At 46.3% G+C, this 26541-nt stretch overlaps 2 protein-coding genes across 2 annotated transcripts in view; one reads left to right on the top strand and one right to left on the bottom strand.

Moving 5' to 3' along the window:
* Window positions 1–3281: 3281 nt before the first annotated feature.
* T265_09786 (hypothetical protein) overlaps window positions 3282–26541 on the bottom strand; it is a gene marked incomplete at both ends in the record, with an annotated part of 39026 nt that continues 15766 nt past the window's right edge. Inside the window, 17 exons of the mRNA XM_009175960.1 lie at window positions 3282–3736; window positions 4714–5381; window positions 6964–7105; window positions 8794–8956; window positions 9102–9260; window positions 9662–9767; window positions 9820–10052; window positions 10268–10460; window positions 11100–11251; window positions 11852–12002; window positions 15584–15953; window positions 16034–16220; window positions 16766–16851; window positions 18812–18951; window positions 19125–19279; window positions 19367–19458; window positions 26010–26177. Of these exons, the coding sequence (XP_009174224.1) occupies window positions 3391–3736; window positions 4714–5381; window positions 6964–7105; window positions 8794–8956; window positions 9102–9260; window positions 9662–9767; window positions 9820–10052; window positions 10268–10460; window positions 11100–11251; window positions 11852–12002; window positions 15584–15953; window positions 16034–16220; window positions 16766–16851; window positions 18812–18951; window positions 19125–19279; window positions 19367–19458; window positions 26010–26177 (3511 nt within the window). The remainder of the gene's footprint in view (window positions 3737–4713; window positions 5382–6963; window positions 7106–8793; window positions 8957–9101; window positions 9261–9661; window positions 9768–9819; window positions 10053–10267; window positions 10461–11099; window positions 11252–11851; window positions 12003–15583; window positions 15954–16033; window positions 16221–16765; window positions 16852–18811; window positions 18952–19124; window positions 19280–19366; window positions 19459–26009; window positions 26178–26541) is intronic.
* T265_09787 (hypothetical protein) overlaps window positions 25686–26541 on the top strand; it is a gene marked incomplete at both ends in the record, with an annotated part of 4436 nt that continues 3580 nt past the window's right edge. Inside the window, one exon of the mRNA XM_009175961.1 lies at window positions 25686–25737. Within this exon, the coding sequence (XP_009174225.1) occupies window positions 25686–25737 (52 nt within the window). The remainder of the gene's footprint in view (window positions 25738–26541) is intronic.

The raw sequence follows: 26541 nt of genomic DNA, 5'->3' as shown, positions 1-26541 counted from the left end.
TTCCTTACACCTGTGGGAATTTATTTTTGCTTGACTACCCTGGTCCCCGTACCAGAGGTCACTATATCCGTCCAACCCGGAATCGTCCTGAATTAGATGAAACACTGGCGAATTTGCCTTTCGAAGCAAAACAGTGGTTATTCGGTTACGAGTAGGATTTTTCTCTCTCAGTTTCGGGTGGGATCTGTGCAGAAAGAGAGCAGTAGTCGGCTTCATGGTGTTGATGAAGACAGTCTCGTCTCTATCTGAGTGTCGAGTTAAACTTTAGTTAACGTGTGATACAGGCTCTCTCAAAGGATTGGCTAGGCGGATGAGAAAACCCCCTAGAGGACAAGATTCTCATCGCACTTTCCTTCATCAGCTGATGAACTGTTGGCCGAGGCAAGTGCCTGAAAATTTGTCCAGTTTACCGGAATAGAGGTGAACATCTGGGGATGCCTAGCATTCCCCAATTTCATTCCCTTATCTGTTCACCAGTCTGGTGCATAGGATTAATAAGGTTCACATTGCCATGCGAAGTGAGTTGTCACTGTTCAAATGAAGCAGCTTTTGCACCAGCTTTTGAATCAAGGACACTGGCTTAGTCATGTACTTCACATGCCCAGTGATCAGTCGTATCTCTGTGCCATTTTTGACACGGAAACCACACAAAGTGGACCACCTATGGGGAATTCAGTCCGAAACAGATATGTCTTCCGCCCAAAATATTTTGCCAGATTTGCGCTCACTGAACTATCGTTTGGATAGTGTTCCTCCTACCCTGACACGGTTATTCGCTGGGGTGCACTACCCAACCGAGTGGGGACTGCTCGAAAACACGAACACCAATTCCGCAAACCCAGTCACCATCGTCATCATTGACAGCATCACATCAATGCTCAATACCGATGCTTCACTGCCAACCGAGTGGGGACTGCTCGAAAACGCGAAAACCAATTCCGCAAACCCAGTCACCCATCGACAGCATCACATCAGTGCTCAATACCGATGCTTCACTGCCGTACGTTAGTTGTGAATGTCATGGTTGTACGAAGGTTGGGACACTGCCAGGGCGCCCACACTTAGGAGAACGATTAGGGTCCTCAACCAAATCCTTTGGCTCAAAAGCCTAACCGCAAGGCAGCGGTGTTTGGCGGGAATGCAAATGCATTACCATTTCTACGGAAAAAATTGCCACATGTTCAAACCCCCAGCCTAGAGGGCCAGGAAACTGTTTGTCAGACCTCTAACCATTGACCGAACTGGTATGAGAGACTCTGTGAGGGTCGCGGGACACCCGCAGTATAGCTCAGTGGATCGCTGAGGTGCGCAAACCGTCATACCACGGTAAGGTGTGACAGAGAAAACCCAGGAGCCGCTTAGAATGAACTTGCTGCTCATTTCCACCATCTATGCTTTGAGTGATGTGAGCGTAACTGGCTTCATCGATTGACAGTAAACTGAGTAAGTTAATTCCAGTAGGACCCTAGAATCTGAACGGGGCTTATAAGTTTGAATTGGTATTCTCAATTCAATTGCCCGATTGCTTTAGTTCATCAGGGACACGTCATAACCTTCGAAAATTCCACTCCATTGTGCGAATACTGAGCGGCCTTGTGGAGAGCGGTTGACTTCCTGTTCCCTGCGCGCGCGAGTCTGTGCTGAGTTCGTTCGGTTTCCCTATTCGTAGATCCGTTTGAGTGTACGTCGGTGTGTCAGCATATGAGTTGTTGCTACGTTCACTAGACGGTGCAGACAATCGAGTTCCGATGAGTCACCTTAATATGATTTGGTATGTATGAAAAAATACAAATCTCGTGATCCAGTGAGCAGGTGTGAGCTGAACAGTAAAGTATGTGGGTGACTGGGCGGCTACAAACCCGGTTATGCTCACATCACTAAGATCATAGGTGTTGAAAATAATCAAACTGTTTGAACCGGTCACTTCCTTTAGCATTAGACCGGAATGTGTGATGATTCCGAACCACGAAAGCTGTTCAAACACCCATAAATGTATGGAAAACGGGACGTTCGAAATTCAGTTCATCTTATAGGGCGATTCCCCCCGAAGTTCCCCTAAACATTGTTTGTACGGACAGCTGCCGCATATCAGACGATTCAGAGCGCCTTGATTCGCCGGCTACCTTGCAGACCGAATACCCCAACGATCGAACAAAAAACCGCCTGATGCTTGGACCACGGGAAGACACGTTCGCCTAGTCTCACTTTAGCACAGCCAGCTCACAAATCTTGAGGTGAAAGTCACGTAAGGATAAAAAAACAAGTTACTACTCAGCAACGATGTTCACCATGTGTCGACAGTAACTGAGTGCAAACTGACCACGGTGCAATTACCAATGGCGTTTTCAAGACTGCCGATTATAACGGAACACACTAAGGTCATATCGCCGTGGCGTTGACGATTAAAGTGCATCGCAGCATAAACACTACAACTGACAGACCAATGGCGTCCAGCTCTGAAATCCGCAGTTCGCGCAGAGATTTGTTCGCGAGCTTTCTTCGGTGCTTTCGAAGCACACTTTAAGGTTGCGTAAATGACAGTATCTCGTGCAGCAAATAAACACTGACGGCGATAAACCGAAAAGTATTCGAAAAATATGACTAGCCGGAGAGCTGTGGCGTCGGCGTTGAGGCTGAAAACAGAGTAACCAAGGCTGGTGGTGCATTTGCCAACCGACCACACCTGTGTCGCTGCCGTGACACCAGCATCCCATATTCAATGTCACTGTGTGCTGGGCCCGGAACAGGCCTTTCGGTACAAACTTACTCCAAAACACGCTCGGGCATTCGGGGCACGTTGCCCTAGATGCGCAGATCTGTTAAGGTCATCAACGAACCAGAAAGAACCACGACATAGTCAGAGTCCAGAGACGGTCATCATTCGGTTGGCTTAGGTTGAAATCAACAAATGAAGTAAACAATTGCACCAGCGTCCAGTGACGCAGGTGCTGTGAATTTCTGCCCTAACTTTCCAGCCCATTACTGTTTTAATACTCCTAAAAAATTTTAAAAAAATCGCTTAGCTTTAATACCCTTTCGGTGCCTAGCTGCCATGCTATCCGAAGGAAGCAAGAGGGCTGGGATACTGCCAGGTTGTCCAAGCCCAGACAGGGGAAGNCAGAGGTCGGGTTCGAATCACAGACCTTCCGGTCGGTAAATTCGCACTCTAACCACTTGAGCCATCTCGCCCCTTGTTTTAATACTATTAGGGTATCCTTTGTGGTACGCCTAACTATTATCCTGTGCTAGGTTTCATGCCACCAACTCCCTTGAACATTCTCAAAACATTCCCAAAATAAAACTGGTAACAAAAATGTATTAAAGACAAGTTCGGAATGTGAAAGTTAGCTTAGCGAAAGAATAGGTCAGTAATACAAAAACCAGGGTAGATCAAGTGATGGGACGGGGAAAATCTGAGGTTAGAGCTGCCGAGTTCGCATAAAAGTCATTCGTACCCAGAGCCAATATGAGCTGGCGCAGGATCGACCGGATGGAAGTGAAACGAGCCACGGAGACCAGTGACCCAGCCCGGCGCCGAAGAAACCGCGCATGTTGTCTGAAACTCTGATGCGCTGCACATAACTGTTGCCAACCGGTGTGATCAATATGTGCTTGAGTCGCCTTTGAACGCTGAATCCATTGGCCCGAAGAAAGGACCTTGTGGAACCAATGGACGCAGCACAACAAGCCATGAAGTACCTGTTGAAGTTCCTGGTCAGCTGGATCAGCGAGACAGCTGGTGGGACATAAAACGGAGAGAAAGAGAAGCTGTTTGTGGTCCACGTCACAAAATGTGCATTGTCAAGCACGTTGATACAGACCAAGTACTCGAGTAAACTTGAAACTTGCCGACTCCTCTGTAGCCACGACTAAGCAGGGGCATACAGCATAGCAGTAGTTAAAAACTCTGCGGAGAATGACTCAAGAGATGGGAACGGAAACGATGATGAGGTCACACTGTGGTCATCAGAAAACTCCTAACCAGACCCATAACCCACCAGCGAGGCAACAAATCCCCACCCCCGATGGTTACTTATTAGACAGACATCACGAAGAGTACAGACTGTGTTATATCTGCTGATTCGCCAATCTGTTGTATCTGGCTGCTGACCCACTCCAGCGCCTAGTGCAGGAAAAAAATATTCACAGAAGGGAACACAACAGCTATATTCCGAACAAGCGGGTGCGAGAGCGTGAGTGCGTGCGAGTACCAAAGTACAACGGTCTCAAGCTATTTATCGGAGGGACACTGTCTGAACTTGGTCCAATGCTGACGCACGCGGTCTGGCTGCGACGCGCTGCACATTGAGGGGGCGTTGCCTGTCTGGTCAGCATCTAGCAGAGCTGAGGGTCTCAGTAGATTTCAGGCATTCAGTGGTTGCTTTCAGGAATCTGACTTTCCTGATAGAGTACAGCACCAGTCAGCGTAAAGGGGTCACTGAGGAGGTGAAACCCGATGAAAACCTTGCAACAAAACAAATGAAATGGCTAAGACCTGAGAAGAGCATGCACTTGAAACGAAGTGTGACATCCAACGGTGAAGTAGCCCGTCTTTCGTGGATAGACTAAAGAGGCTAGAGGAGGAACCCAACGACCAGTTAGTATTGGTTGCGTAGCAGCTCGGCTACCTCGAGTGCTATCGTGGTCATACGGAGTAAGTCCTACGAAAAATACAATAAACTGGAGCATCCTGATGACAATTGAGAAACTCACCAACGCAGCACCTCCTGAAGATAGGAATGATGTGCACTGGCAAGCTGATCCAAATTCTCGGGCCGTCGATGAACGGAACGCCGCCTAACCACATCGTCTGTTTCATCACCCAACAGAGTTGTGGCAAACTGAGTCCAACTGGTCTTCACTGCCTGGTTGCTCAGATAGGATTCGAGGCCACAAACAACCTGCTGCATTTCGAACAGCCACAGATACACATTAGTAAACTCGGCGCTCGCATCTAACAGACCCTCGGTATTGGTACGTCGAAGTTCGTGGTAGATGGATTGGAGTGTCCAAGCTGCATATTTGACCCGAACAAGCTGACGGAAGACCAAATTGTAGCTGGATATGACCTTGTCATGGAGGATAATGTTCAGAGGCCATGGAGGCTGGTAGACAATAAACAGACGGTCGAACACCGAGTGACTCGGTACATCCAAAGGTGTGGAACGATAGGTCGTCACAGTTGGTTGTTCTTCCAAAACCAGATCCATTGGAACATCAATGATCAGTGGAGCATGTTCATCGATTCCAAATGGGGCGGTAATTTCTTCGGCATCCAGTGAGCGGACTGATGGACAAAACTTCCGAACAGTTGATTGCATCAAGTCGTGAAGAAATTGAACAGTGCGGGCATCGCAGTGTTCAGGGGAAAGATCGTAGACCTGCACACAGAAATACCAGGAATGAAAACCGGCGTTTTAGCGTGGGTGAAAAATAGGGTTATTTGCTATGCACTACTCATAAGGTTGCTGAAAATCCGTTGACAGCCCAAGACCGGTTTTGCTCTCCTTGGGGGTCATCAGGTAGGCGCAGTTCCCGAGTTTCCGTCAACCTTATGTTCTACTTGAAACCAAACTGCACGAAATTAGCGAAATACACTCATTTGCAAACTAATTTGGTTTGCCTGGAAACATCACAAACGAGAGATTCAAAATGGCTGTTTAGTTGATGATCAGTCGCCAAGCCCGGTGGACTGATCCACAGCTGGGACTTTATCTGGACCTCTTTCCAACCAGCCATATGCTGGAGACTTGGCAAACAAATGAGACGCCTCTGTCCAGTTAATTCAATCACCACTCCCTCTGATGAATAGTGACGTTAACAAATAGGGATTATAATCACACAACCAAAAACTTTTCTGCATCAAGGTCAAAACCCCGACCCGTAGCTGCATTAATTCATTGGACAAACAGAAAGATTCAGTGTCAACGAACAAGTTATTTTTTTAGATGTAATACACTACTCATGCACTACTCATACACTACTCATACATTACTCATATGGTTGTTTTCTAACCCTTTCATCTTGAGCACGGTGAACAAGTGGAAACCTGGACTGAACTGAAGTGAACTCATTCAAAATAGTTTGATAAGCCGAGAGGGAACTGTGGGAGAAAGTACTTGAAGTCATCAAAATGAACATTTCAAGTAAACAAGGTGAAACGCGATTGTTGCTTCTATAACATGTTGCTACGAGGGGACAGAAAACATGCAACAACGAAAGTTGAAGAACGATTGACATCTCTTGCGCAGTTCTGTAAGGCTCTTTCTGTCGTTTCAGCAAAAACAGCAACTAATCCATGGGATCAAAGTGGCGAACTGCAAAAGGTCCCATGGGATGGAGGATGACAACGTAAATAGCCTCATGAGTAACCGACAGGTGCTTTCCGGAAGTTGCGCACTTGGTTGACAGATAATGCGATAGGTAACTGTAGTTTACGGGTGCTTCTCAACACAATAGAGAATGCAGCCAATGGTCATGAAAAAGTGCAATTTTGGCATAAAGAATGGGTACACATAGCGGGATCATATACGAAGTACCTTATCCACTGTAGTGTTATTCATCGACTCATGTACAACATTGGAAAGGTAAGACGATTGTTCAGCTGTAGCACCCTTTCGGTGCCTAGCTGCCATGCTACCTGAAGGAAGCACGAGGGCTGGAATACTGCCAGGTTGCCCAAGCCTAGACAGGACAAGTCGAGAGGCAGAGGTCGGGTTCGAACCACGGACCTCTCGGTCAGTAAATTCGCGCTCTAACTACTTGGTCCATCTCGCCCCACTAGAAAGGTAATATACTTGATGCTCGAGTGTGGGGTTTACTTATCAGACGGAAAACATTAGGCACTTTTCTAATAAGGCGGTTTGCATTTGTTCCCAGAAAAAAATCAGTGAGATCCCATTGATTCAATTCTAGCGTGGTGCACTGAATATGCGTAGCATCCAGAAAAATACTGAGACTCACTTTTTCAAAAAGCCCTGTGAGCAACACTTGGGCGAATTCACCATCTTGTAGGAAGTAAATCTGTCTCAAACGATGAAACTGTCCGGCCAAGTTCAAACTGTACAAAAGGTGGTTGCAAAGAGCCAAATCCAGTTGGTAAATACTGAAAAGAAAGAGGCACCACGATGAACCTACATGTATGAGGAACGCAATCAAGAACAATTGAAGGAACTCAGAAAAACCGTTCAGCTTTCGGTGCCTAACCGCCATGCCACCCATAGGAAGCAGGATGGTTGGAATACTACCAGATTGCCCAAGCCTAGACAGGAGAAGTTGAGATGCAGAGGCCGGGTTCGAACCACAGACATTCCAGTCATTAAAGTCGCGCTTTAACCACTGAGTCACCTCGCCCCTAAGAGAGCAAAGCAACTCATCTAATATCACACGGTTAAATAGGAAATGTCAAACATATTGAAGTAGGGTGTGTGAATAGGTACAATGAAGAGAGAGCATACGAGGTTGAAACCGTTGCGAACAGATCGTGGCTTGCTAGGGGTGATATGGGCAACCAAGCATATAACAGGGGTTGAGGACTCCAGTGTCCATCCCAACCAGTCGACAGCAGCCATCTTTGCCCGGGATAATATGGAGGTAATAAATGACTGTCTAGTGTGTATCAGGAGCAGCCACGCCTCCAATGGCGCTCATGCAACCAGGCTATTGTCTTTAATGCCTACCTTCCGTCCCAATCTCCCCAATGGAAAGCCCACTGACAGCCCTGCATTCACGAATTATTCATACCATCTACCGCCTCCAATGCGCAGCTATCTACCCTATCTTCCCGAATCATCGGTGAACGAAACTGTGGCAGCTGTGAACACTGTACAAGTGTGCGGTTCTTACAGATGATAATGACATGTACCAGCAAAACTGGAAAATTTGTATCCATAGTGTTTGGTACTCGACTGAACTGTGAGCTGCGGCAACACAAAAGCCAAAAAACACCATAAACGAGAGATTCGGCTGGGTTCGAAGTGAGTCTTCCGTCAAAACCAAACTGATATGCAAATGAGTACATTCGTCGAAATCTCCTCAATTTAGGTTCAAGTAGAACATGAGGTTGACAGAAATTAAAGGGCTGATTCTACCTGGTGAGTCTCGAGAAGGGTGAAACCGGTCATGGGCTGAGTATTCAGCAACCTCATGAGTAGCGTATTAAGTCGATACAAAGTATCGCGATATCTGGAATACTGCAGCAACTGAAACATGATGCGACCTGGTGCAGCACATTCAGTTGCCTAAGAAACTCCTAACAGAGAGATTAGGCTGGGTTCGGAGTGAGTCTCCTGTCAAAACCAAATTGATATGCAAATTAGTGTATTCGTCGAAATCCGTTCAATTTAGGTTCAAGTAGAACATAAGGTTGATGGAAACTTGGGGACTGCGTTCAGCTATAGCACCCTTTCGGTGCCTAACTGCCATGTCACCCGAAGGTTGCACGAGGGCTGGGATACTGCCAGGTTGCCCAAGCCTAGACGGGGGAAGTCGAGAGGCAGAGGTCGGGTTCGAACCACGGACCTTCCGGTCTGTAAATTCGCGCTCTAACCACTTGGGCTATCTCGTTTATGTGATGAACCCTGAGAAGGGCGAAGCCGGCTGTCGAAGAGTTTTCAGCAACTGTATGAGTAGTGAATTAAGACTCGTTAAAACTCAGACAATACGAAGAGGTACAGCGCAACCAGTCCATCGAAGAAATCCTTGTGAAAGGATTATACAATGTGGTACGGATAGGCTACGCAAAAATGAACAAGTGGTAGGATGGCATTCGTAATGTCTTTTACAATTACTCACTAAGATGTGATTGGGGCAAGGACCACCTTGTAGAGCAATACATGCAAAGGTATCACATCAAGATCACTCTGTAAAGTATTCGATTCCGTCACCGAATCCGTTGGATGGTGAACAGTGGTGGGACACCGAAGTGACTCGAAGGGATCGACCAGCGTCAGTTGATCTAAACGGAGAGGAATCACAACGGTAAGAGCGACCGAAAACATGTCAGATTAACAAAAGCTGTCGTTAGTATGCATTGTACGGAGGCATGAGTACTGATTAATACTCCAATGCAAAACGAGTCCGGACTACTTATATAGACTTACCAAGCCGTGGAAACTCCGTGGTAAAACCCTGCACTCTCGATCCAGTGGAATGTGACTCTTCAAGCTCCAGAGCCTCTTCAAAGAATTTGATAGCATCGGGTTGAGCGGATTCCACTAGTGCCCGATCAGCATCTTTCGCGCGACGTTCTTCTTCCCATTCTAGTAGTAAAAGTATTTGTAAGCGAGCCGGAATTTTTCTGTATCATCATAACAAAGGATACTTTCCTTTTCACATTAAAGTGCCTCAACGAGGAGGATGCATTATTGAGGATCTCAGTAAATACCCTGGGTCAGCTTATCTAGAATGCGCAGAAAAACAAACACTCGTGTTTTGAAATTCTAAGATTTACGCAAAATGGGTGAACGGGTCTACGAAGCGGTCCGATGAGACCATGGTCCTCTAAATATGGAACCCATAACCCAGTACATCAGTCGTAAGATGGAAAATACACACATGGCCCAAGTACGTGCCGTGAAGCTTGGTTTCATGTTATGAGGTGAAAAAAACTGAAGAATCCCCCTATGCCATAGGGTGAGTTGACATTCGTTTCTGAATGTACCTGCCAAAACACTCCAATGGATCCAGAGCAAACTATGTAATGTCAAATACAGTTCGTGATGCGTCACCTGTGCAGCCAGCAGAAACGTCCCGTAGCCGGCGCCAACCTGAGGTAATGATAAAAAACCTATCAGCTGTAGCACCCTTTCGGTGTCTAACGGCCATGCTACCAGAAAGAAGCACGAGGGCTGGGATACTGCCAGGTTGCCCAAGCCTAGACAGAGGAAGTCGAAAGGTAGATGTCGGGTTCGAACCACGGAACTTTCGGTCAGTAAGTTCGCGCTCTAACCAATTGAGCCATCTCGCCTCTATGGTAATGATACCGAATGATAACACGGTAATGATAACAAAGGATGAATACAAGGTAGCAGTTCTAAAGCTGTTGGTACGCCCTGCTTATGGCCCATTCATCATCATCATTGTCGCCGACAGTATGACATCAGTGTTCAACACCGATGCGTTACTTCCGTACAACCAAGATTCATTTGATTGAAAGCCTTATTGTAAAGAAAAGAATAAAGGTGGACGGGGAAGAGACTTAGTACTAGCTAACTACACCTCCAAACACTCATTCAGAAAATCTTTCGGTGTCTAACGGCCATGCTACCAGAAAGAAGCACGAGGGCTGGGATACTGCCAGGTTGCCCAAGCCTAGACAGAGGAAGTCGAAAGGTAGATGTCGGGTTCGAACCACGGAACTTCCGGTCAGTAAGTTCGCGCTCTAACCAATTGAGCCAAGTCAAGGGTTGGCCACCCCTCTGTTTACGCCACTCTGAACTGAGCGTGGAAAACAGCACTCTCTTCGGCAAGCAGTTGAGACGTATGGAAGGTCCGGTGGCCCGCATCATTCATAATGCATACCCGTGGTACATACATTACTAGCCATTCATCCGATCTGTCAGCAGCACAATGGTTACACAGAGTCTCACCTCTCGAGGTTTCGGAATGTCCAGTGTCCTAATGGGTCATTTACAAGTACACACACGAAACAGAATGATGGAATGAACACAACACGACTTTGCAACAACAACGTAAGCAAACGGAAGATCCGACAACCCAAACCAGCCGCTCCTTACCTAAGCTTCCTAAAGGTTTGGCCAGCGGTATCAGTCCCGGTGATCTCCCGAAAGATGATATTTCCATCCGGATTGGGAAGGCCAGGGCAGTTTTTGAGAACCTACGTCACCTGTGGCTTAGGCGTGACATCAGCTTCTCCTTCAAGGGTTGAGTTAACAATGCTGCGGTGATCTCCATATTACTATAGGGATCAGAAACCTGGCCGCTACGCGCCCAGGACGTCAAAAGACTTTCAATGTTTGACCATCGATGCTTTCGAAGCATGGCCCAAATCTGGTGGGAACACCGGATCAGCAATGCTGAAGTACGTCGAATGGTAATCTAGAGAAATAGCTCACCCTCGATAGATGAACTGATCACACTGCACAGGTTGCGTTGGCTTGGCCACGTGCTGCGTATGCCAGTCGACCGACTTCCTCGAAGGGCTCTTTTCGCCCAACCATGTGAAGGGTGGAAGAGAGCCAGAGGCGGTCAAACAATGACTTGGCAATCATTACCAGTAAAATCAGCTGCGCTGGTCATTGCCGTCTTCCTGGATGGGGACCCCGAGACGGGCCATATCAATGGGTTGAGACATTGTCAGACGTGGCCCAGTCGCGCCTTCAATGGCGCTCGTGCATCCAAGCTATTACCTTCAATACATAACTCCCCTCCCAATCCTTCCCCCAAAAGTCCACTGACAGCCCTGTGTTCACGAATCATTTACGTCAGCCACCTAGCCCATCTCCCCAGATCATCGGTGAACGAAACTGTGACAGTTATAAGCTCTGAACGACAAGCGTGCGGCTCATAAAGCAGGTACTTTTGATGATCGCAAGACAGCGAGGGCTATCCAACACTACTGAAGCCCTATAAATGAATAAGAGTTGCTAAATGAATTGTCTCCCAAGAACGAAAACCCTAGAGGAATTTAAAACACTTTGGAGATCATTGGGACAACATAGGCAAATTCTGAGGGTTCAGAAAACACGTCATACTCGTCCAAAACACGTTGGTGGAGGTACAGTTGTCATCTGCGGAAGTCTGTCTCGATTCAACTGCACAAGGGTGCGGCTACATGAGCTTTCTCATGGCATCAAATACACAGGCATAGCGATATATCTTCATAGCTTACTTGAGGGTCGACATGCCGGACCAGACCCCTCTCCATATAGCACCCTCTGTATTGTAGAATCAGAAGGGTGACCGAGCCGAACGGGAGCGCTCGTGACAGGACCCGAACCAATTACGTCGGTCGTCTCGGCAGACGTCTTCACAGTTGGGTCCTGCGGCGGAGAGCGAAGGGAAATGAGACGGAGTCTACTTTTCTAAAAACATACAATATAGACCATTCCCTAAGACGAAGTGACGCGCACCCCAACTGAAATGAATTTACCGACCCAACAAGCTACTGCTATAGAAAAATGCCAAATAGGCGAAAGACCATCGATGCTTTCGAAGCATGGCCCAAATCTGGTGGGAACACCGGATCAGCAATGCTGAAGTACGTCGAATGGTAATCTAGAGAAATAGCTCACCCTCGATAGATGAACTGATCACACTGCACAGGTTGCGTTGGCTTGGCCACGTGCTGCGTATGCCAGTCGACCGACTTCCTCGAAGGGCTCTTTTCGCCCAACCATGTGAAGGGTGGAAGAGAGCCAGAGGCGGTCAAACAATGACTTGGCAACCATTACCAGTAAAATCAGCTGCGCTGGTCATTGCCGTCTTCCTGGATGGGGACCCCGAGACGGGCCATATCAATGGGTTGAGACATTGTCAGACGTGGCCCAGTCGCGCCTTCAATGGCGCTCGTGCATCCAAGCTATTACCTTCAATACATAACTCCCCTCCCAATCCTTCCCCCAAAAGTCCACTGACAGCCCTGTGTTCACGAATCATTTACGTCAGCCACCTAGCCCATCTCCCCAGATCATCGGTGAACGAAACTGTGACAGTTATAAGCTCTGAACGACAAGCGTGCGGCTCATAAAGCAGGTACTTTTGATGATCGCAAGACAGCGAGGGCTATCCAACACTACTGAAGCCCTATAAATGAATAAGAGTTGCTAAATGAATTGTCTCCCAAGAACGAAAACCCTAGAGGAATTTAAAACACTTTGGAGATCATTGGGACAACATAGGCAAATTCTGAGGGTTCAGAAAACACGTCATACTCGTCCAAAACACGTTGGTGGAGGTACAGTTGTCATCTGCGGAAGTCTGTCTCGATTCAACTGCACAAGGGTGCGGCTACATGAGCTTTCTCATGGCATCAAATACACAGGCATAGCGATATATCTTCATAGCTTACTTGAGGGTCGACATGCCGGACCAGACCCCTCTCCATATAGCACCCTCTGTATTGTAGAATCAGAAGGGTGACCGAGCCGAACGGGAGCGCTCGTGACAGGACCCGAACCAATTACGTCGGTCGTCTCGGCAGACGTTTTCACACTTGGGTCCTGCGGCGGAGAGCGATGGGAAATGAGACGGAGTCTACTTTTCTAAAAACATACAATATAGACCATTCCCTAAGACGAAGGGACGCGCACCCCAACTGAAATGAATTTACCGACCCAACAAGCTACTGCTATAGGAAAATGCCAAATAGGCGAAAAAAAACCTGCCACAAGGTTACAAGTAAAGCCTCAAGAAACATTTAAGGCCAAAAACAGAATTTCTTTAGTAAAATCAATGTTAGCCACATCGTCCGACCGTGGTTAGATGGATGTTTACGAACTCTTCCGGTTCTGTTTGCCTTCCGGCAAACCAAGGACTGTGTCTACAAAATTAAGTGTAATGACTGCACCAAGGTTTACATAGGACAGACGGCCAGGGAACTACCGGCTGCCCCAATGTCTACATAGGACAGACGGCCAAGGAACTGCCCACCAGAATCAGAGAGTATAGTAGAAAAATAAACAGGCCACTTAGAAACGCAGATGAATATCAAGCGTTACTGAAAGATTCGGCAATCGCTGAACACGCACTGGGCATGGGACACAAAATGGAGGTTTTGAAGCGGGGACTACGGTCCACGTCACAGAGAATGATAGCCGAGGCAGTAGAAATCGCCAAGCACTCCAGTGTTAATAGAATAGGTGTGGAATTGGCAAGCGTGTGGAAAACGGTTCTGGATCAGTCGAGCTGACACGTGTTGGTGTGCGGTCATCAGAAGGAAGAGCAGTCATCACCTGAAGTCCACTTGACCTCAATCCCCTCAAACCAAACTGTCGGAGCACTCACGACCCCACAAAGACCAGGGAAAATCTACCAGTGGCAGCCGAGGTGAATCATCAACTGAAGAACCCTGAAGTGGAAGATTAATGAACCAAACCCGATCAGAATTAGTTTGACCGCCCTCCCCCCAATCCACCAAAGCAAGATTTTGACAACTTCACTAACCGATAAGAGCCATTAATTGACACTCAACACGGATCTAGTGTGAAAATCCAAAGAGGATTGACTTACTGATTGGTTCCCCGCCTGCCTTATAACCTGGCCAATTTGGTGACTTGCTCACTTGGCCTGATGAAGCTTTTGTGGCAAAAGCGAAACGTTGCCCAAATAAAAACTACCGATTGTTTATCAAGCTCTTCTGAAACGAAAACTCTGACAGTTCACTATCGATATCGCCCTCCTAGCAATTGACTAGAAATTGAATATCATTCCAGATGAATTGTGACGCAACTGTTGTGCAGCACACCTGGTTGAAGTGTCACAAACAACAGGTTATCGAAAACTTCCAGAGCTTCTCCTTGAATTGTAAGCGGCACGTCCAGAAACTGCACGTTTCGAAGTACGATGGTGCAAGGCGCATGCAGAAAGGTGCTATGATGGTGGTCAGTTTATAAAAGAGCTGGTTCTTGGTCTTCACCTTCAAAGAGTAAGACAATGCCACCTACGTACTCCAGATCGACAGGGTTCTCACCAGCAACGATTAGAACACAAGGGTTTTGAATAACTCCCAGCGTTAGCCCCATTATTTCATCGATGATACAGTTGAACAACAAAAGGAGAGAAGAAAATTCTTGTCGGACACCATCTTTTGTGGGGAAGCTTTCTCAGAGTCCACTCGCAATGCCCAGAAGCAGATGAATATGGCGTTCGTGCTGTCAGTTTCCTTCCAGATTGTCTGATTGAGCGGTTGGAGGTGTAGGCACCTCAGTATGCTTGACATAGGCCAGCACTAGGTCCCCTCCCTCACCCACTCTTCTTCTCTTCTCTTCACTGTAGGGCTTTTAATACAGTTATATATATATATAGACGAACCTTGTGGTTGTACGGCAGTGAAGCATCAGTGCCAAAACTGATGTTGCTGTCTTTGATGATGGTGATGAATATTGGGACCAGATTACGTTCACAAGCTTCTGGGGCATACCCTGTTGAGCAGTGTGGTTAACAGGACTGACTGACCGACAGAAGCGAGAGTAACCTTGAAGTCAAGGAATACCTAAATTATGAGCAGTAGCTCAGCCCTCGTGCTTCGACCAAGTGACACGGCAGCTGGGTGCCAAAAAGGTGTCAAAGATGAAGAACTGTTAAGTTAGTGCCACACCTAAAAATGAACACTAGGCTTAAGTTCCGCGCTCACTGAATCTACTTAAGAGAAAGGATAAAGGTGGGTACAATTTGATAAAATCCAGAAGCAGACCGGAAAATATTGGCAAACGGTTAGGCGAATGGAATGCGAAAGCGGTTGTTGCAAGGGCCTAATGTATGTAGATGGCACGTAACGACCACATGGGGAATAACTGAATGGACGGCTAATTCTGGTATGTAGATGCCTCTCTCTACTTCAATACATTTCCCATTTTGACCTTAAGGGATGCAACCAATGACGAAAGATACATTACTCACAAACCTTGTGATTGGGGTACAATACGGTGTGTAGTGTATCCTTAGGCTCACAGATGCCCGCGTTCCGATGCTTATATTTGGCGCGAAAACGTTCTAACGGATCAGCCGCACTTGGCGCCGTGTTCTGAGAAACTTGGCGGGATTGGACAGAGTCGGTGACAGGTTGGACATCGTTGGCGACTTCACTTATGCATGGAGTAATACCCGCGGGCTCAGCGGATCCCAGAGGCATGTTGTGCCCTGTCGCTTGGTTAGTGTCTCCTGCCGCGTCAGGTTCATGGGGCTCGTTCTGGGAGGCTTTCAAGTCGACAGTAGCCACACCACCAAGTTTATCGGGATCCTGAGCGCCCGCCACAGGTGATACATGGTCAATTCTGAAGAACCGGAAAGAGAACGCATAAAGTAAAGAAACCGGAGGATAAACGTTGACACCGTAAGGAAGAGAGAAAATTACTTTGATCCTCCAGTGAATGGCTTGACACCTGTTTGCGAGTAACTTTGCATAGTAACTTTGTCCGTGTCCCGTTCAGCGGTAGCAGTAGCGACCTTACGTAAAGCAGATTGCTCAGCAGCTTGTTTGTGTGCCACGTACTCCTCCTCCTGTTTTCTTCGAAGTGCAGCTTGAACGCCTCTTCGCTCATCTGACGTCAAAGGGAGAAAACAATTCCAGGTGAGCAAACTACTGCTGGACGATCAAAGTAGTCTGCACCAGAGGTTTCGGCAAAGTGACAACAAGCAAACCCTTCGTAAAAAGGGGTAAAACAGCCACTTATGGAAGCCATAATTTTCAAAAACAATCGGAGTGGTTAGAACAACACCACGATACCAGACGACCTTCACAGTTGGATAACTGACGCAAGCACTCTATATCACGGCGACGTCCGAAGAGCCCCGCCCTAACGCTTGTAGTTTCATCGACGATCTATCGATATAACGGTAAACCTATCTCAGCATCGCTGAAGGTTTAGCGGAGTTGTAGTAAGAACGGCTATATCGTCCATAGTACATCTACTAGGTTGTGGCGTTTGTGGAGCACGCACGTACGCAGCATCTTGTGGAGTGTTTCCGCTCTTTCAAAAACCAAGACTATACCTAAGCAATAGTGTTCAAACGAAGATTGTGCTTCGCTTAAAGTGCGTGCTAGTTCAGGTTTTAACGGTGCCCACGACGCACACCAACAACTCACCTTCGGAAATGTTGTGAGTGCGTGTTTCCATGGCACGTTTCAGTGCATCCTGTTTCGCTTGTTCCACTTTTTGCCACAGTTGGTATCTACAACACAGTGAGTATAAATGCAGTAAGTCAACAATCCACACTGAGCGCGAAAGACGAAATATCAATCACGCCAACAGGTTACTTATCAGGTTAATCGCCGAATCGGTTAAGCACACTGATAGCTCGTTAGGATGTAAACAGTTTCTCTCACCAGTCACTTAGGTAAACTTGATAGCAACCTAAATAAACGTTTCCACTGCATTCTCTGATTTGTTGATAGGTGAGACCTCACTGCCGTCTATCACCCAGCACAACAGGCATCATTCTGTAGCAGATAATCGCCAAGAGGACATGTAGAATTCACCGCATATTGGGATGAGTAAGTTGAAGGAAAAAACTATGCATCTTTGCCGACTTCTTCAAGAGCAGACTACCTAAAGGAAAACATCCAGCAAAGTCAACCGTACCCCCAAAAAGGAGCAATTATCTCATTCTGTGCTCTAAAACGGGCCATTAAAGTTACATTTCCTCACATGAATCGGTCACTAGCTGCATAGAACCGATTACACGGCGGAATTTCAAGGAAAACGTTCGCCGAAAGCCATCACGCAAACACGGATAGATTGATTCCTGTGAGGAGTTGACTTACTTTATTGAGGTTGTACAGATGATAGGACGAGTAGGCCCCATGAACGGACAGTTTATGAGCTGTTAGATACAACACGTCTTTGAAAGCGTGAACAGATGCACGGCTAATTTATACCCACAAAACAAAAATATAGGAAGCGACTGGATGATGTCACCGCTGTGATACTTGGGAGAGACAGAACCAAGACAGCATCGGATCTACGAAGAACACACCGCTTCTCAATGTGCACTAGGAGTGGACGAGGCCAAACACCATTAACAAACTGGTGACCGCAAACTGGACCAAAGTGAGGACAGTGCTGGACAAGAAAGATCAATATTTGCGAGAATCCCATGCTACATGGGATTCCGCAACGGGATCAGGAAAATATCCCTGCGGTTACGTCCCACCCCCAGAAGGCATTCCGTAACGTTGTACATCTTGTTACATTTGAACGTGGTCAGTTAAGGTTTGATTAGCCGGATGTCTTGGACCGGCGGAAGCTCATACCACATCCATCATTGTGTGTGCACGCTGTGAGTACTGGTGAGTCTTCAGACAATTTGTGAGGGTTAATCACAGTGATGTAGGAACGAGGAATACCATTAAGCAGAAAAATTGATATGGCGTAAGCAGATGTACCACAGGATGTTGTGACCTACTGGACGGAATTCAGAAATTCGCTTTGCTGCTTCCCTTGAGATTACTGTAGACGTGCATCAACCAATGAAGACTGAAACCGACAAGAGACAGCGTGCTGCAATCAGATTCTGGGATGACTAGTGAAAAAAGACGTCTCGTTTAAACTTAGTAAATCAAGAAAGCTTACGTAGGGCACCTGACTAATCTGTTGTTTCATATAAGAGATTCCCTTTTAAAAGTAACTCTGCATTCGGTCCCTATTTTTACAAGAAAACGCGGCTGACGGATATCAGTGGCGCTTGCGCTGTCAGCTTCTTTCTAGACTATCTGACTGAGTGTAGGTATGTCAGAGTGTTTAAAATAGGTCGGAATCAGGTGACCCCTCACCTACTCTTTTCTTTTAATTCTAAGGCATTAAATATAACTAGATAAACATTGTATTTGTAGGGCAGTGAGGCGTTGCTGTCTCTATGCAAAATGGTCTCGAATGGCCCGGTCCGATGGGCATGGATGAATAGAAAGCGATATGAAACCCGCATGATTCTTAAATGGTATGCAATACGGAGTTTAGATGATGAATTATGCTCCCAAAGAGCTTGAAATTTATGATCTCCAAAACAAACATTTGGACAGAAAAATTCTCGCGCGGAAGGAACCACACTTCACAACACTCAGCAACCAGATTACGTGAAACCAATCGGTGCAAATAAGCGGAAAAAGCAAGGGACAGTTCAACTATTCAGTCACCTTGTGGCTTGTGATTGGACAGCAGCTTGACGAAGTTTTTCCAGATAGTTTCTTAATGCATGTTGTTGTTCCTTTACTTCGGCAGAATTCAGCGGGAAACGCAGTCGTGGAAAGTGTACCCGGTTCGTAAATAGAAAATGCTGTGTAAAAAAAAGAGAAAAAAGAGCGAACTTATGAAGACGAGCAAATTTACTCCTATTAAAAGCAGCAGCTCGTGCTGGAATAAATCCGCATAATCTTAACAAGCATGGACTTCTTTTACAAGTAGCTGCCCATCAACGAATGTCTCCAATTGCTTTAGACAATCCGATACCTTGGGAGCAATCAGCTTGAGCAGATGAATAGATTTAGCACCTCGCAGGACATCCTGTTCGAATTCCGCCGGGAGCAGGTTCATGAAACCATAAGTCCTTTTGTCTTCCGGTTTCACCGCGGTAAATTTGAAAGCGCCAGACCAGAAGGCCGCATCTATGGGTAAGGGCAAGATGATCAGTGAGCTGGGGGACACTGGAGTGAACACAAGTAAGCTCCTTGAGAAGAATGAACAGAACTTACCACGACGAAGCAGATGGCTGTTTGAAGCCAACAGATTGAATTCACTTCCTGAACCATCCCATGTTCCGTCTAGTAGTAACTGCTCCAAAAACCTAAAAACAGACGACCGGCAGCAAACATTAAATAGCTATCAAATCTTCCTACTAACAAAATATTCAGTAACATGAGTTAAATGGGATTACTGTAAGAATGTACAATCACCACTGCCGGTTGAACGAGAGCGATCAACTGTTTGATAGGTGTAGTAGTTCAAAGCGGCGTTATCACTTTTGCCGTATGCAGTCACAAACTTGTGATTTCGAGGGGCACCATGTATGCACATTCGACCATATTTCATACGAAACTGAACAGTGCGAAAAATGGCTGCAGACGTAAAGCATCAGCTGCGTCAAATGGATGACTTATTGTGAGTAGGTTCGGGTAGCCAGTGGACAATATCGGAGGCTTACTTTGGATGATTCGGGTTCCAATTGCTATCACAATTCGCCCAGCCCACATCGACAAACGCTGTCCACCAATCACACTTTACACTATCGGAAACCCGTTCAGGTTTTCAGACCTTGTGGTATGTGGAAGATTCGACGAAGAAAGCTGCTGTCGGCCCAAAAAGAGTCTACGCAGTATGTGAATGCTGGGTTTCAACGGATAACGAGCTACACTGCACATGATATGCACAGTCTAGCTCAAGCAGGTTAACGGACTTCACCCGAACTCAAAGCCTCGCACGTTGGTGATCCACAAACGGAAGCCAAACAAAGTGGCCCTCAGAAAACTGACAGTGAACACATCCAATGAGGTCTCATTGAGGCAACACAATAATGAAACATACGTAAACCATCCTTCCCCACCAGTGAATTTTACGAAGTTCAGCGAACTTTTGCCTAAGATACCTTGCACATTAGTAGTCCGATCACAGCTCATTCCTGTCATGTTGAATATAGACGTCATGTGAGAGAAGCTGAGTAGCGAAGGTTAGATAGATCGTGTCAGGTGGGATGGTGAAATCCAAAATGATATAAATCACAAAAATGAACCAGTAAGGAGAAAATAAAACACATTGGGCGTAAATTCAAAAGGTTAAGTCACCGAAAACTGGAAGTAATGAAGAGAAAAGACACGGCGAAGAAGTCACCAGGCTAGCGCAAGATCAGTCACTAATTATTTCTGTGCAACCAAGGTTGTGTCGTGTCTGTTGACATCAACAGCCTCCGCGATCGGAAGCATATGCTCATGCTTGGGAGTGAAGATAATACTAAACTATACGAGAGGACCTAGGAGCGTGATCAGTGTCCAGCAACTGACTGGATACAGCGTTTCGCGGACAGCCATACTAATACATCTACCACTTTGAGATATATTTACCTATTCAAGTTCGGCCTGTGTACCTGGACCTCATCTAATCGATAAATGAAGCTTGACATCACAACACGGTCCAAAAGGTTAAACATACTGTCAAAAATTGTCCGTAAGACAAACCCGTGTTTTGACGTCTCACCTTTTCCATGTGGGGCTCCCCTCTTCATAAACTAGCTAAACGGCTGGTTAAAATCCTAGAAGCTGTCAAGGCTCATTTAAGGTCATCTCGAGCTTCTGTGACGCCTTTGAAATTGAGGAAAGCGTACGAGTCATCAATTGGCCCACATCAATGAACCAAGTGATATGACTTATCTATGGTTTTGTTACGGACAACAATCTATCAGCAGCAATCCCGCAGGACGATTCGTGCAAAATTGCACGACTTTGTACAACTGACGACCAGTTGGTTTTTTGATGGCACGTAGATGATGTTGCAACGGGAAGCCCATTAGGGTCGGTTCTTGCCGAGTAACATGGAACATCGATGGTCGAAAGGAATCCATAGATTGGTGGTCTACAAGTGGTGATCGAATTCGTGAGATTCACCGCTACTCGATAGCCTGACTAGATGAGTAGACCGATCACTACCAGGTGTACTGGCAAAGTCACCTTGGGCCGGACGGTACATTCACTTCCAAAACTTCGCATGCCTGAACATTGGTACGTAAGTGTCTGACGGATTGCATAAATCGCCTCATGAAAGATACGCTGGATGAAAGCGGGTGTTCGATCAAGTTCATCAATAGGTATCCATAGCAGTGCAGTCATAGCAGTGCCAAAAAGCCAGTCCACTTGACATTGTCCCTCAAGGGCGATAACGCCTCCACCTTAACTGAGCGCCGCTTGAATTAGATTCTCCAACAAACGTAGAATGCCGCTAAATTAGTTGTGACACATCACCGCACCACTGCACGCCAATTCAAATTTGATTTGACCATTTGATTATATCTGCAAATTCAAGTACATAGGCCGAACGATAGAGCATTTTGGGACGCGAATCGCTGAACTCATTACAAATGGGATGCAGACGTATGATTGTGGCTGTCCAAGAAAGGCTAGATCCAGTCAGATGTTGGACATTGGTCACGCCCCTATGCCCTTGGCCGACAAAGTAGGGCTATATCTAGTCAGATGTTGGACACTGGTCACGCCCCTTGGCCTCTCGTATTTATTTCAGTATTACTTTTAATCCCAAACACAAGCACAAGGTTACGATCGCAGAAACTGTTGATACCAGTAATAATAGCAATAATCTGACTGAAAAAAAGCAAAGAAAGCACGACGGCTGAGAGTCAAGATGCAAAACTTAAGTTCGAACCATGAACTTTCCCGTCAGTGAGTTCCCACATTAATCACTGAGCCATCTTGCCCTTAATAGACAAACCCCTTATGTATGCGGAAACAATTAGTGACTAATCAGTGACTAGACTGGGGACTCCTTCGACAAACTTTTGCTCCTTTTTTTATACTAATCTTCGGTGATTTAACACTTTGAATTTACGCCGATTGTGTTTTATTCTCCGTACTGTATGTACGTTACACTCCTCCTGGTTTATTGGGGGCCGTTGGTCGCACAATGCTCTTAGCTAGGAAACCTTTGTGAGTGGACTAAAACTCTTTGCGCTAAAATGTTGCATTTGGTTGCGCATGCGCTTGAACCAAAAACCGTCCTAATCTACATCCATATTTTCGCAGTTCACCAAATTTCATTGTCCACTGAGGTAATCATAACTCTGGCGGAAAAAGTTCGGTGAAATACCTTCCTGGCATCGCTGAGACCCCGGGATGCCTAGATAGGGGCTCAGAAGTTTGGACTCGTACTCTGAACTAAATTGACTGTCTCTTTGAGTCCATCAGGGATACGTCGCAGCTTCCGAAAATTCAATTCCATTTTGCGAATACTGAGCGCCTGCTTCATGTTCGGGATTTACAGCATGTTGAATTTCATGCCTATGCTTGACACTAATCGTCAATCGATGCAACTCGCTCATTACTTATTTCTTGACCCAATGTGACCTTTTCTCCCCGACTGCCTCACATGACATGAACTATATGAACTTAGTGATTCAGTTTTTGTTCATTTCAAACCACCCTCGTTTGAAGGGTCATCTTTCTGTTCTGGTGTAATTATTCCGGTGATTCCACACCAAAGGTGTGGCGCTGGACTCGAGTTTCGCTCTTATTAGAGCTCATCAGCAGTGCATATCCAATGGCCGTGCCGGGATTCGAACCCCGGACACGTGGCATGCGAGGTGAGCGTGTTACCACTACTCCACCACTGCACGTTGGACGCATCTGGATTTCCACCTCTAAACAGGCGAACGTATTCACGTGTGAGCGATGTGATTGGTGTGGCCGACTCATCGAACTGTCCTGGTAGTGGCGATCGACTGACCCGCCAGTGAGAAATTCCCATTCAGGTAGCGTCACAGACGCTTGAAAACCATTGGGCACCTTTTTAATTGCAGTTGTGGGGTTTTGTGGGATCGCTATTTTGTCCATATTCACACCATATTCACTTTTTCTCACATGACGTCTGTACCTAATAGCACGTGGGTAAACGCTGCTAATGCACACGATATCACATCACCATTTTCACAAAATATCTCACGAAATACAAGGCATTGAGACAGAGTTGCCGAAGACGCTATGATACAATCATCTGTTATCACTTTCCAGTGAATCTGTGGACGAGAAACTGCGGTTGGTTTTGGTTAAACGCTTGGAAACAATATGACGTCTGTAACTAACAGCACGTTGGTAAACGCTGCTAATGCACACGATATCATATCACGATTTTCATAAAATATCTCACTAAATACAAGGCATTGAAACAGAGTTGCCGAAGACTCTATAATACAATCATCTGTTATCACTTTCCAGTAAATCTGTGGACGAGAAACTGAGGTTGGTTTTGGTTAAACGCTTGGAAACAGGCGGCGGTCCAAATAGCTTCCTTTGTAAACAAAGTGTATGCTGACAATGTATAGCGGTGGCTGACTCAATGAAACCAAGTGAACTCTATGGCACACTCCTTGATTGGTGTGCAGAAACACGTTCAATCGATGTGCGTGGATTGTTCACCTGGTGACTCTCTGGCACACGGGAGATGATCACGATACCAGTGTCTGATTGCATAGAGGCCTGATGGTACTCCTTATTCCGTTAAGGTATTCACTGAGTCATGAGAGAACCGATGAAGTATCTCAACCAATCTAATCTGACGATTGGTCCCACCTGTACAGCAGAAGCTGATGGATTAGTTCATTTTCTTAATACTAATCTGCTTAGAAAATGTAACGGTGGAATATATCTATGTGCCTAGAAAAGTGGCTTGCTCCAGGCGGTACACAAATTTCCAGAATACAAGCAAACCCTGGTTAACTCCTTGGCACGGAGGCCACAAAAGTTGCCTTGAACTGAGATAGAAAACTAACAAGCCAATAGGAAAGGGGTCTGCAGAGAAATAAGGCCCAAGGAAATCCACCCGGATGAGCAACTTGGGTGGCGTTTAGGAAAAACTGTATGTTCAAATAGCAAGGCAATGGCGCATCGGGAGTCCACGAGAGAATGCTAACTAAATTGGTTTGCAGAACCCTCGAAATTGTGTTCCTTATTACACCTCATCCGAAAGTTAAATTACCCGCTCTTCAATTATCCATAGTGACCCACTGATTTACTCGCGGTTGTCGTGCATCATCATCATCACTGTCGCCGACAGTATGAAATCAGTGTCCAACACCGATGCTTCAGTGCCGTACAACCATGATTTATTTGAAAGACATATTGTGAAGAAAAGAATGAAGGTGGACGGGGAAGGGACTTGGTGCACTGTCGGGCAGGTTATACCCAAGACTGTCTCACCGAATTAGATAACCCTGCCGCCTCTACCCAACAAAACAAAGAAGCCACTGATAACGCGGTTGGATACCATGTATTACAAATTGGACAGGTAGACAAACCAAACACAGTTTGAACCGGTTTGACGTGTTTCCGCACACGGCTTAAAGGACGTAAGAACCTGTTTGTCACCACCGAGGCTGTCACGAAGATACCTTGTTTACAAAGCGATGCTTAGACCACTATTCCCTTTCAACAGTTTAACTATAGCGGACATCAAAAGCCCACCAGATTCCCGTCCAGAAATTCACTAAGAAATCGAAACAGATGAAAGTTGTATAGACTCTCCAGCGTCCAATAGGAAACCGTCTGAAGTTTTACACACCGACGTACATTTTATGTCTGTATCAACCTGCTAAGACATCAGTCAAAACACGTGCTTGCTGTCTCCGTTTTACTAATGTGCATGGGATTATACAAGATCGTTCAGCTTTAGTACTCTTTCGGTGCCTAACTGTCATGTCACCAGAAGGAAGCCAGAGGGCCGGGATACTGCCAGGTCGCGAGGCACAGGCCGGGTTCGAACTACGAACCTGCAGGTCAGTAAATTCGCGCTCTAACCACTGTGCCCATACTGTTGACGACGCTTACGTCGTGTCCCTACAAAACTCCCGGTACCTAGCCAATCGTTTGCAGAAACCAGCCTATATGGCAAAGTAAAATAGAACTTGATGCCAATGTTAAGTTTGTGTGTCTATGTGCGCCACGTGGACGTGGCAATCGTTCAGCTGTAACACTCATCAGGTGTCCAACTGCCATGCCACCCAAAGGAAGCACGAGGGCTGGGGTACTGCCAGGTCGCCCAAGCCTAGACAGGGGAAGTCGAGAGGCAGGGGTCGGGTTCGAACCACAGATCTTTCGGTCAGTAAATTCGCGCTCTAGCCATTTGAGCCATCTTGTCCCCGGACGTGGCAATGCCATGGCTAGCTATCAGTGAGGCAGTCTAGAGTGACTGTACTATACAGAAATTCTTCAGTGCGCGTATTTCACCTGCTCACTTTTCCTCTATTGTTCATGATCAAAGTCGAGACAGCTGAAAAGCATATATCGTGCAGAACGGAAAATGTCCCAGGCGACGCCTTCGAACAGCGATGAGAAATCCCACGGAAAGCGGAGTAAGTAGGAGTTAAGTTTAGGGCTGGCGACTTCAATCAGTGAGGAAAGTGATCCGCACAACTAAATGCGGTAAAACTAGTCCGTGTGTTTTCAATCATGCCTAATCAATCTCGAGTGAGAGAAGGGCTGTTCTGTGGGGGTTCACCGTTCTATGGCGCTCTAAAAGGCACACACACCGTCAACCATGTGAATTAATCCCATAAGAAGCAGTTCTGAAAACAAAATTGCACAGGCTGACGACATTCGAAATGGGACAGGAAACAGAACTAACCCAAGAAATGGTCCACAAGCACGGTTGAATAAAAACCGAGCAATCGGTTCTGCAGGAGTGCATGCAAAGTGATCCGCTCGTGTGGCCAGGTAGACAAGCAGTTCGATGCCTCGGGAGTTTAGCAGAGGACACGAAGCTCCTTTGAGCATGCAAAGATCGGCGACAAAACTAGAAAATAGTGTAAAAACAAAACGATCCATACAATCCAAATCACAAAAGAAAGAAGACGTCGGTGTCTGGTGCAAAGAATGGCCGATTTCAGATATGAGATGTCTGGAGCTATGAAACAACACGAACAAAAGGAACAATGTCGACAAGGTTCGATCTCCTATAGAACGAATACATCTCTTTTTCACAAAAAAAACATTCATGCACGTAAGAACTGTTTATCCTATTAGCGAATATACACTCATTTGCAAACTAATGTGGTTTTTCGAGAGACCCACTGAATCTCTCGTTTGTGATGTTTCCGGATTCAGCTGCGCTCCAGGTGAGCCTCTCGAAAAACCAAATTCGTTTGCAAATGAGTGTA

This window comes from Opisthorchis viverrini, assembly GCF_000715545.1.
Source record: "Opisthorchis viverrini unplaced genomic scaffold opera_v5_302, whole genome shotgun sequence".
In the NCBI taxonomy this organism is placed as follows: Eukaryota; Metazoa; Platyhelminthes; class Trematoda; order Opisthorchiida; family Opisthorchiidae; genus Opisthorchis; species Opisthorchis viverrini.
This window is presented reverse-complemented; position numbering and strand designations above follow the sequence as displayed.